The sequence below is a fragment of the Lotus japonicus genome, chromosome 3, assembly GCF_012489685.1.
Source record: "Lotus japonicus ecotype B-129 chromosome 3, LjGifu_v1.2".
Classification (NCBI taxonomy): domain Eukaryota; kingdom Viridiplantae; phylum Streptophyta; class Magnoliopsida; order Fabales; family Fabaceae; genus Lotus; species Lotus japonicus.
The window spans coordinates 81,071,044-81,083,153 of record NC_080043.1 but is presented as its reverse complement, the minus strand read 5'-3'; the positions used below and the strand labels follow the sequence as shown (position 1 = coordinate 81,083,153).

General features: G+C 37.0%; 1 protein-coding gene across 1 annotated transcript; it reads right to left on the bottom strand.

The window, feature by feature from the left end:
* Positions 1-400: 400 nt before the first annotated feature.
* On the bottom strand, positions 401-10,766 carry LOC130746390 (exocyst complex component SEC10b). The gene is made up of 24 exons (XM_057599004.1): positions 10,465-10,766; positions 10,134-10,370; positions 9,959-10,033; positions 9,382-9,483; positions 9,174-9,224; positions 8,988-9,093; positions 8,790-8,903; positions 7,739-7,830; positions 6,853-7,021; positions 6,697-6,773; positions 6,489-6,587; positions 6,303-6,393; positions 5,457-5,542; positions 5,206-5,376; positions 4,594-4,647; positions 4,369-4,497; positions 4,163-4,255; positions 3,934-4,080; positions 3,613-3,710; positions 2,514-2,598; positions 1,496-1,554; positions 1,243-1,341; positions 1,071-1,154; positions 401-853 (listed from the first exon to the last, which is right to left on the bottom strand). The coding sequence occupies exons 1-24, from the start codon at positions 10,561-10,563 to the stop codon at positions 784-786; spliced, it is 2,487 nt and encodes an 828-aa protein (XP_057454987.1). The 5' UTR covers positions 10,564-10,766; the 3' UTR covers positions 401-783.
* Between the last annotated feature and the right edge of the window lie 1,344 nt (positions 10,767-12,110).

The window sequence follows — 12,110 nt, the reverse complement described above, 5'->3', positions numbered from 1 at the left end:
ACCAAGTTATTATTCCAAGTTACTTATTAATATTTAAAATGCAAATTATTCAGTTAAAATCAGGCAGCTAAAAATGTTTTGACAGGATATCATATAATCACGACATGGATATCATCACCCACTCAAATTTAGATTTACTCCACTTGAAATCCCTAAAATCACAGCAGGTTTAACTATGTAGTCGTCCGATCAAAGTTCTAACAACTCTAAAGAGACCTATTTCTAGTTCATAGTCGTCGTTTTGAATTTGAACTACCGGATCAAACAGCTACCGAACCATGACTTCAGCAACTTTAGGAAATTCCAACAGCAGCACAACCGGAACCCGCTCATTTCCATCTCAAACCAAGTGTGCTCTTTAGCGCAAAAGATAATTTTGCAGAGATGCCTGATCAACAGATAACACGCACGATATCTAGCATTCCATAAACAGTACAGTAAAAATAATTTACATTGAGTAGTATTGCATGGTACACTTTGCACAAAAAAATAAAAACTCCACAAATATTTAAAAAAATATAAACATTACAGTGTCACAAAGGAAAATTTTGGAGCTAGAATCGAGCAACACATTTAAGAAAATACAAATCCTCAAGGTCTTCCTCCAAGTCACCTTGTCTTCAAATATGGAGGGAACACTCAATTCTGCCAGAGCGGGGCATTCAATGCCCCCCTATAATATAACTGTGTTGAACAAACTACCTTTAACACCACCAATGGAGTCAGTTTGCGCGTCGTACCCAAGAAACAGGTGGGTGTAGACTCTACCAAGCTTGGTATTTGTTAAGCCCACAAGGAGCTCAGTTTAGATGCAAGTTTGGCACTCTTGTAGTCCTCTCGAAGTTGAATAAATCTGATGCGAGGCAGAGAAATGAACATTTTCATCAACAAACATGAGCAATGACATCGGGTTATTTGATTATGGAGTATTTCGTGTGAGGGATAAGATAACTAATAATAAACACCACCAAGACTTAATACTCCAAGTGGGGATTTGTCTAACACCCCAAAAACCTTACCTAACAAAACTATTCAAGCGAGTAAAGAAATTGGATCCAACGTAATTATACCTTTGTGCATCTTTCCGAATGCTAGGGGTACCCTCAAACAAAGTTGAAAGGCTCTCGGGAGCGACAATAAAGACATTGGCCATTCTACAAAATATCATCAGAAATTAGCTTGTAAAAAATAGGAGGCAGGGACAGATATTTAACACAAAATTCTATATGTTGTTCAGCTTACATGCCCAACAATTCAAATTTCTCATCAACAGAAGGAGCATTGAAACTACGCACAAATTCTCCATATTCAGTAATGTCACGTTTCAGTCGCAATCCCCCACTGCAATACAACACACGTGAGATGCGGACAGAGAAAAGTGTTCAGCCATTATAATACTTAAGATCTAAAAAGACCCTCAAAGTAGTATGCATTATAGTATTATGTTTTGCAACAAGCTAGACAGATCAAGGAATGAAAGATCCAGGTCAATTACCTTGGATTAAATGTATATTTCTGCCAATGATTTAGCAACACCTTGTGCAAGCGATTCCCCTATAATGACAACATATACCATGTTATCAATGAAACAAAGACAAAGATCCCAAATTAACATCATATTCACCATTCCCATCCAATATCCTCTAAACTTATGATGTATAATTGATATTAACAGCTTAATGCAAGTAAGAAATGTAATAAAACTAACATGTACATCGCAATGATTACTTGGCACATGTGAAATCACTTCATGCAAGTAAGAAATAAGTAGTAAGACTAATGCACAGTCAGCTTAATCGAAATGCTTTGTTAATTTTTGCCGAGTCAATTTTCCTTTAATGTTTTCTTGCAATATTTGGTGTCTTGCTCTTCATTCCCCAACAAATAAGCTTAACTATACGCTGAGTGTTAAAGGCAGGGTTCAGATCATGAGTGTAAAAGATAAAGTTCAATCGATGTTATCAAGGCAGAAGAAAAAGAGTTAGTAACCCCCATTCCAGACCCAGTAACAATGAAGTTATAGGATTGGACTGACAGGCTCCAAACTTTGAAGAATTTGAATATTAAAATCTAAGTTGATGGCATGAAGTATACTGTTAAAAGAAGTGGAGAGTTTCAGGCAGAATTGATGGACGCCATCAAGAAGGCTTATCCCATAAAAAACCAACAGCTAATAGAGTTGCTCGCACCAAATTAGCTACCCAATACAGAATGGGTTGACTTCATGTTAAATGACAGTGGGATCTTTTGACACAACAAATGAATCATCTTACCCACGAGGCCATGACCCCTCTTCCTCAGTAAAAGATTGACTCAAATGATAAACTCAAATGGATTCCGCCTAATAAATAATTCCATTTAAGAACTACCGGCTGCAAAAGATAACTTCCAACCAACGATACTTTGTGAACCTTATAAAATATCCGCCTATTTGTTTTCGTACAAGCAGCCACCTATTTGATTCAATAAGACATCAAATCAATATATTCAAGGATCATATTAACATATCATACCAACTCAGACAGGAATGCTTGTTTGTTAAGACCTTCTAGGGCAGTGAAAGCAGACTCCAGCACACGAGAAAGATAAGCCACAACCCTGACAGAGAAAACCAAATATACTAGTTAGGATTACAAAGATCGAGAATTTAGGCAAAAAAAAAAAATACAAGATATCACTCAATGCATTATCTGGTATGAAATGAAATCAGCCTCAAATACCTACATTACGTAAGATTCAAACTTGGTTCCCTAAATAACATTGAGATCTGTATTCTTAATATATATAGCCCAGCCCAGCTATGAATTCCAGACAGGAAAGGAAGATCAGGAGCTGGTCCTTTGGTGGCTCGGCCAATCTGATCAAACCTTCTAAATCCAGGAGCAAAGAAACCAGTAAACCAGTACTAGAGACATAATTCAATGTTTTCCTCCATAATTCAACTTATATACCAACAGATATCATATACTCATATGATATATCTTTTTACGCCTTGTCATATACTCATTAATATGCGTGTATAAAACCCTGGTTGGATATTGAATCCTTGAACCTATGCTTTTCTTGGTTCATTGACTAACCCAGTTTCCAAAACTCTACAACAACAACATCATCCAAGCCTTTTCCCATTAAGTAGAATTGGCCAGATGAACCAGAACCAGTCTATTCCATATTGTTCTGTCATATATAAAGTCAAAATATAGATTATTTTCCTGCAAATCCCTCTTAATGATTCTGACCCTTAGTTTTCCTATGTCTCCCACTACCCCTAACTATTGAATACTACTCTTCCATCTGGTCAACCCTCCTTACAGGGGGCTTCTACGGGTAATCTTTATACAGGCTCAAACCCTCTAAGAAGAGGCTCTGCCATGATTTTAACGATGGGAGCTACCCCAACTTTTCCATAAGTTTGAGTGGTATTTTTCCATCGTAAATTATACCAGATTGGAGCTATCAACAATGAAATATGCATCAAGAATGAAATCATAAAGTTACAAATGTAGAGCAAAGTAAAAATAATTTAGTTCCAACCATGCAGAGATACAGAGATATTAATCACAGAAAATATCAATACTAGTACTAGTTTCAGTTCTCCAAGTAATACCCCACCTTGCACAGGCAGTGGTTGCCCGGTGGTCAGGAGCCATTCCGTCATCAGGTGATCGATAATCTGTTGCCTTCTGCTCAGCTGAAAGCAATCGCTCAACCTGCAAAGTGGTTAAAGAGTTTAGAGACTAGAACTCGAACTTCATAGGAAAATGAACACAGGAAATATCCAGAATCTTAAAATACCCCAACTCTTTATTACATGGATGAAAATGACACAGTACCCATTAGGATGCATAAACATACACACATATACAGAGTGATGCCATGTAAAAAGTTTTACTTTAGGCAATTGAACACTGGCTATCACACACCACAACTGACCTCAGCCATGACAGTTTCAATGCACTGTTGTAATCCTTTGTAAGCAGCAGCCTCTGCACTGGACATTGCTGTAGCCATTTCCTCACAAGAAGCAGCATGTGCACCATCCACAGGGAGCAAAAGCCGAGATATAGAATTTGCAAAGTACTGTATAGTATTATTCAGTTTAGTTATGGATTTTTATTTATAGTTTAAAAAAGTTAATTAAAAATCATGGTTCTCATCGTACTTGTTGAATAATAGCTACACTGCTTCCAGAGCGTTGTACAGCAACCATGAAAGATCTGAAACTGCTTTCACCAGCAGCAGCAGCAGCCTCTGCCTGTGTACCAACAAACTAATTCTTCAACAAGTTCCCTTAAACGAGCTCCTATTTGATACTATGATAGACTCATAGACATAAATATAAGCATGCAAAAAGTTTCATGTAATTACAGCAGATGCAGCTGCAGCAGCCACTCTACGGCTAACGCTTGTACCGAGCACAAATCTTTCCCTCAAATTAGCTGCTTCAGTCAGACTGTCTCTAGCCCGTTCAAGCCCATCTGCTATATATTGACTAACCTGTAAAAGGAATAAAAAATGGCCCCAGAAGAATGAACTCCATGCCACAGCATGTATCAAATACTTGAGTGCTGACAAATTGTGAAATTAACTTACTTGGTCCAGTAGGGAAGTAAATACTGCTTTTACATTGGTTGCCAGTGTAGCAGGCTGTGAAAGAACAATAATTTCTATTATGCTTAGCAAGGATTAAAATATCAAATCAAAATATCAGCATAATATCTACCTAAAAGTTGGAAATGCCAAAGAGACACAAGAAATATCATGAAGGATGAATTATTTCAGAAACATTTTGAAGATAATGCTATAATTCAATTAAAAAAATTAACCATAGCACACATGAACAAGACTGTTATTTTTTATATTTGCCCAGCTTATAAAACAACTATTTCCCCGTACAATTAGTTTATTGACATCAAATGAATTTTAACATAAATATACTTGTTTACTAGCCAATCTAAACTATTTAAGAAGAAAAGAATGGAAGAAAAATCTAAACTTGCCAGAGTACAAGCCTGAAAAAAACAAAACAACCTGACGCATTATGCTTCTTGAACAGCATATCAAGACAGCAACATTTTTAATCCAACTAAACAAAACTGACTTAACAGAAGGTCCTTACAAAAGTTACTGAAAGCAACTACTAGTTGCAAATGATATATTCGAAGAAAAATACCTTCCCCAAATTTCAGTCACAGAAACAATTACCTGAGAAGAAAAGAGATTGCATCTTGAGATTGCTTCTTCATTCCAACGCACAAACTCTGTTACAACGGTGACAGATATTTGCTGCTGAGAAGAAGCTACTGAAGCTCCTTTTGAGCGTCCAATTGTCCCAGAAGAATCAGAAATCTGGCTTTCAGCTCGCAATTCTTCAATCTGCATTGCACTAACCCACATATAATTTTCTCACAATTAAATCTAATTTGGACAGGTGAAAAACTGAAATAATTGCCAACCTTCACTTTATATAATTGTCTAAGAGATGCCTGCTCATATTCATGGTATTCATCCTTGTGACTTGAGAACAAGGACTCTGTCAGACCTGAACCATCAGAGAATTTTGTGTTATGTCACAAAGTAAGAAATTAAATATCCTAAATCTAGCACAAATCATGGGACCTAAGGACACACTGACATTCATTTAAAAACTCTTACATTTGAATCGACCTAATTATATATGTTTTTAATATGTAGTTGGAATGCAAAGAAAAATACAAGACTAAAGCATATATACCATTATTCTTAATGCAAATGTGCTCCCAATTAATATATTTTGCTTATAAAATAAAATATTCATGAGATAGAAAGAATGCAAAAAGGAAGCCAAAAGTCCTACTCGAAAATTTGCCATGAGGCAAGACTAGAGCACATGGAGTCCAAGTTTGAATAGAATTTAATCTTTTCCACTAAGCCATATGATTATTAAATCACTGGGTTTGCCATCAAAGTCACACCACCAAACAGAATTTATTGTCAAAGCAAGAAGTTAAAGCATTCTCAGTTTTTACCCCCATTCAATAAATAAATAGCAAACCCCTAAAACAACTGCAATATAACTTCACTGCATCATATTACATAGCAGGCAGATCACCACCCTTAGAATCATGAAAATATAATTGGGGTCATGTCTCACTATGAAACCATTTGTGTACTTAAGTGTTGCCAAAAAATACATCTAATGAACAGACAATATGATTCCTTCTAGTACCATTTACATCTATATTCCAAAATATTGTTCCTTTTGATATTAGTTCATTAGTCTGCAGTGAAGAAAATCATGAACATTGAAGCAAATTCATTACCCTCAACATCCAAGTCACCACATCCCACAGCTCGTAGATCTCTGGCTAGTTCTTGAGTCTTTTCATATGCCACTGCTAGCATTCGAAGATACTGAAACCTCAAATCAAATAAAAATTACATTTAGATCAGCCTGCAGTCTAAACTGGCAATAGGGCTAATGAAGGTAGTTGTTTAAATGTACTTACTAATAGGAGTCCACCTTCCTCCACAGAAGGTAAATTCACAAGAGATGGTTTCACTAACAGTTTGTCCAGAAGGGCAGTAATTCGCTGCTCCAAAACTCGCTGCATACAGAATACAAGAAAAACAATTACAATTTTGGTTTTGATGAATACACCAAACAAAACTATCTGCTCAAAGAGACTATTCAGTGAAGATCTTATCATTTGGCACCTGAACTAAAATCGACATAACTTCACTGGGTGAAGGGAACACAGCCGTGATTGTTGCGGCCTCTTTACGAACAGTGTCTGCAACAAAATTGATGTTCATTATGGATTCTATCGAGAAATTATTCATATTACTAACAGAAGAGGTTATACTTCAAACCTGTGATTTCTTTGTACAAAGATGAAAGCCCACGAGTAACATTACTAGGACTAGCTTGTGCAGCCTGGTCACCAAGAACCAGCCTAGTGTCTGCATTCATTACTTCCACATCAATAAACATGGGACGAGTTGCTACATAATGTTGCATGGCACTTGTTCCCCTGTTGAACTGCATTAAAAAGAGTAATTTAGTTAGATGCTTCATATATCATATATTCAATATTCAATATTTAATACATTATTAAATGCACTCAAACTAGTTATCTCTTTTATCTCCAACATAAGAAGGTAAGGAAAATACACTGCCAGCATAGCATAGAAACATTCGAAAGCAACCTTCCAGACCACTACATTGTACAAATCATGAATTCATGCTTGGGCTATATAATGTTGAATGTAAAATATGGTTTGAATCAATATGTGGACCAATTACTAAACATTAAAGTTCATGTAGTATTGGTAATACAATGTACAAAGAAAGTACAATGTTGCCTGAGCAATAGTCAGAACAACAGTGTCCTGTAATGCTGCAATTTTATAATAAGGAATTAGCACGAGCCTGGATGCAAGAACAGATCCAACTTGATGCACTGGCTCTTGGACTGAAATTGAATTTAACAAGTAAAACAAAAATGTAATATAAAGGCTGGAAAAGAACCATGTCCATGAGAGAAATTATATTAATTTATCAGGCTCTTACGTGAGGATATCAAGTAGCATTGCTACTATCAATGTTCATTTTTTTTTTATCTTATCAGTAAAAATTACAAAAAACAGGTCTGAATGGCTGTAGAAATATGAGAGGGCGGGAGTAAGGGGGACAAAGAGAGAGGGGTGTAACCAGGTACAAGTGTACAACCGTACAAGTACAACAAAACGTTATTACCTGAGACAAAATTTTGGCACATTCTGCCATGGTGGTCAATTCTCTTTTTTGTGAAGCTGCATCAAACCGAGAAAGCAATCTATTCTCCAGTTCTGCAGAAGTTGTGAAAATTTATTAAACATTACTAAAGGAAACCAGAAACTCAGAGTTTAACATTCATGGGGTACCACTAAATATTTTAATCCTAGCCTTATTAAGAAGCTCAGTTATTTTAAAAGGATCTTGTTCTTATATTCTTAAAGGCAAGAAAAGAAAGCAAAATTCTGACCATGTGCCATATAGCATGGTAATGGGAAATGGGAGAACGGAGCTACTATTGAATTGTGTGCCTCAAGGCCAAATTAAGCCATTTGCTATCAAGCTTCTCATCAGCAGAAATAGGGTAGTAAATAACATTTTCCATGTGATTTAATTCCTATATATTTACATTTGTGTAACACACTATTGAATAAAAATAAGACATGATAAAAGCAAGTCATAAAAAATTAGGCACTTTCTTTCGTGATAAATAACACATAGCATGGATAAAAGCAGAGCACAAGAAACCAGGAAGAACTGCTTCAGGAAGCTTTTCAAATATGAGCTCCTCGTTGCTCAGTAAATCAATTTGTATTCCAATTTCCAAATGCTAATTGGTTGTTTAACAAATAGGTGAATTCCAGAAGACCAAAGAGATGGATGGTATTGACCATTAAGCCTAATTAGCACCCTGTAGCATGAACCTACTTAATAAGCACAAAAATTGGTCACTATCATTGATAAATCAATCTGTCTTTGAAATCCCCCATACATAAATAATCAGATATTCAGCTTTTAAAAGATGCTGGGCTGAAAATATTATCAGCTCAACAGAAAGCACAATCTCACAGATCACAAAAATCTTAGATCTAGATTAATGTATTGCATCAATCATAATTTTCTTATGGAAAAACAATGCTGTAACAGTTTTAACAGTTTTACCTTAATGAAAAAACATATAAAGATTTCATAGATAACATACTTCAATTTTAAACAAAATTTAACTTGTTCAAGTATTTTGTATAATACTGACCATTGCAGTAGTCCTGTAAATTAGCAACTGCAACTTCTAATCCTCTGCTAGCAGTTGCATTTCCCACAGCAGTTGTGATACCATGTCTTCCGATATCTTCCTCAGCAAATGACCCTGAAAGTTAACAGAATCAGCACAGCACTGACATGATTTAATTAAAGCATTGTAAAAAATTTAAAGAGACATTTTAATTCTTACGTAATTTTTGGGCAATTGAAGCAGCCTCAGCAACACGGCTATCATCAGAAAAAAGAGGCGAAAGCTCCATCAGATCGCCTGGGCTGCTATTGAACTCCATTAAGTACTGCAGAAATTAATCAACCATAAAGGTCAATTTCCCAACATTAATGATGGCATAAACCAGATGAATGTACCAGTATTTACTTTTATCAACTCGATTGTCTGGCTCGCAGTTTCTCGCTGAGCATCTGCACTCTGACAACAAATAACAATATTTGAAATGAGATTAGATTTCAAACACAACGGACTAGTTGACCTACCTATAAAACATATAACACCAATACATAATACAAATAATGTGAAATCACAATTCAACTACTAAACATGGTTGAAGCTTGGAAGAACTCATTACCTGGAGATGATCTCCTATCTTAGCAGCTGTTTGGCCAACACTTGAAATACGTGAATCCAATCTCGCAAAGCTATCAAACAATCCATCTACACCTTTTTCTAGCTGAAAAGGTAATAAAGGCACACCGACATGAAATTTTAACATGTCATTCCAATTCAGACCTTCCAACAGATTATTTAGGCCTGGTTAGATAACAAGTTATAGAAGATCCCCATTCCCCAAAAGAAAAATTCTCGCAACACACTCTTTTTAACAAACTTTCTATTATCGGTCCATTCTCTACAAAGTCAATACACTCTTCAAAAACTAATCCTCTGGCTTTTTAGAGAATGATGCAAAGATAAAAAGTGTGTTTCTAGCATCCTCTTCCTCATGAATAAAAAAACCAAAACATTAAAATGGGAGCTAATCAATGATATTTGAAAGGGAAACAAAAAATAAAAAGCGATTTCCGACGTCACGCGGGTAATAACTAACATCATCTTTTTCAATTTATTACACAAGGTCCAGGATAGAAAAATGCTTGCAGATTCTAATATAATATACCACAAACAAAACAGATTCCATAGACACTAACCTCACCAAGAGTCTTCCTATGCTTGGAGTCTTGAACAGAAACATCTTTCTTAAGATTGTAGAGTCTCCCATCAATCTTCCACCCAAAACACAATAACAACACCCCAAAATTAACATGGGTTTCAACCCAAAACCCCAAATTGAATTCTAAAAAAGGAAATTAATTTCTAGATAACCTGTTTACGAAGCTCAAGCAGCTCCTTACAAGAATCCTTGAACAACGACAAGAGCTTCTCAACATCTGGAAACAGAGGACTCGAAGCCGTTTGGGAGAATTTGGATGCATCGGACGATGGCGCTCGCATATGGCCATTCGGCAGAGAATCAGCACCGTCCGATTCCGCTTCTACTTTGAACGACGGAAGAAGCTCGTTCACCAGGTTCCCGAACAACGCATCGAACGAGAAATCTCCCTGAACCAAATCGAATCGAATTGAATTGAATTGAAATTTACTTCGCAAAACCGAAATTGAAAAATTGTTGAAACTGGAAACTAACGGAAGGTACCTTGAAATCATCGATGTCGAGAATGAGAGGGAATGAAGCAGGGGAAGGTGTGGATTTCGAGGTTCTATCGGTTTTGGTTCCATCTCGGGGCTCCCTCATGATGGGACAACAGAGGTGATGATTTGTTGAGATGGAGATGGAGGTGGAGATGGAGATCTATGAAGGAATTGCGATCTTCTTCTTCGGTTGTGTCGGTATTGGTGGCGGTTGAGTTGAAAGTAAACTCTGCAACTGTAACAGTGAAGAGGTGAAATGGAAAACCTTGGTCAGTGGAGTCGAGGACGAAGAAGAAGAAGATGAACGCAACGACAATGGAACAATGTCGTTTGATTTTTTTATTTTTGGCTTAATTCTAGTTTAGGTCCCTGATGTTTCAGAAATGGGCGATCTGCACCCTCCATGTCTAAAAGTTGCAGTCAAGGTCCCTTTTGTATCCAAACTGTGCCAACGAAGCCATTCCGTTAGCTTCCGTCTGTTGACCAAACGGAAATGGCTAACGTGTAATTTTATTTTCTTTAAACATTTTTTTTTGTCCAAAATCCTTCCCCTCAATTCATCAAACCTGATTCCCCCCAAATTTTTCCCAAATTGAACCCTAATTTCATCAAGGTCATTTCAGCTTCTGTTCACTGATTTTGTTTCTCTCTGTTTTTTTTTGTTGACGTTATTTTTGGGTGGTGGGGACAGGGTTTATGAGGTGGCGATTGATAAGGAGAAGGAGACAGTGACTGTGAAGGGAGCCATGGACGCGAAGGCAGTGGTGGCGACCTTGATGCAGAAGCTTAAGAGGAAGGTGGAGGTGGTTCCTCCAAAGAAGGAGAAGGAAGGTGGGAAAAAGGAGATGGTGGCAGTGGTGGCAATAAGAAGAAACAGAAGGGTGGTGGCGGCGGCGGTGGAGGTCATGACGACAAGGAGGAGGAGGAGGGCGGCGGCGACAAGGGGAAACCGGAGCATCAGAAGCAGAACAAGATGGTGGATTTGGCACCTGTTTATGGATATGGGCATCAAGGTTATGGCCCTTATTGATATGGCGATGGTGATCTTCACTACATGGGGCAATTGCACGAAGGTTCATGAGTTTGCTTTTGGGCACAGTTTTTTTTTTTTTTTCTCTTTGTCCCACCCTTTTTCTGGTGTGCTACACTCCACTCCTCATGAAATTATTTGATTTTGTACCTCTTATGAATGAAGAAGATTGATAGAAGAATTAACAGATAAGGATACAGACAAAGTGAAACTAGAATCAAAGGATAAGAATAAAAATGAAATATATTTCCCACTTTAGCAGCTACTTTTTGTGTTAGAAACTAGAATCAATTTGATTTGCAATTGCAAATTCTCTGATGCTATGCTATGATGTTGTAAATTGCAATTGCAAATTAGGGTTCAATTGGAAATATAGGGTTCAATTTGGGAAAAATTTGGGGGGAATCGGGTTTGATGAATTGGGGGGAATGATTTTGGACAAAAAAAAATGTTTAAAGGAAATAAAATTACACGTAAGCCATTTCCGTTTGGTCAACAGACGGAAGCTAACGGAAGGGCTTCGTTAGCACAGTTGGGATACAAAAGGGACCTTGACCGCAACTTTTAGACATGGAGGGTGCAGATCGCCCATTTCTGAAACATCAGGGACCTAAACTGGA

Coding starts and splice junctions, on each gene's coding strand:
- LOC130746390 (XM_057599004.1), bottom strand. CDS start 10,563: ATGAGGGAGCCCCGAGATGGAACCAAAACCGATAGAACCTCGAAATCC. Junction 3,711..3,933: donor TTGAAACTGTCATGGCTGAG/GTCAGTTGTGGT, acceptor ACCACTTTGCAG/GTTGAGCGATTGCTTTCAGC. Junction 1,342..1,495: donor AAATATACATTTAATCCAAG/GTAATTGACCTG, acceptor GTTGTATTGCAG/TGGGGGATTGCGACTGAAAC.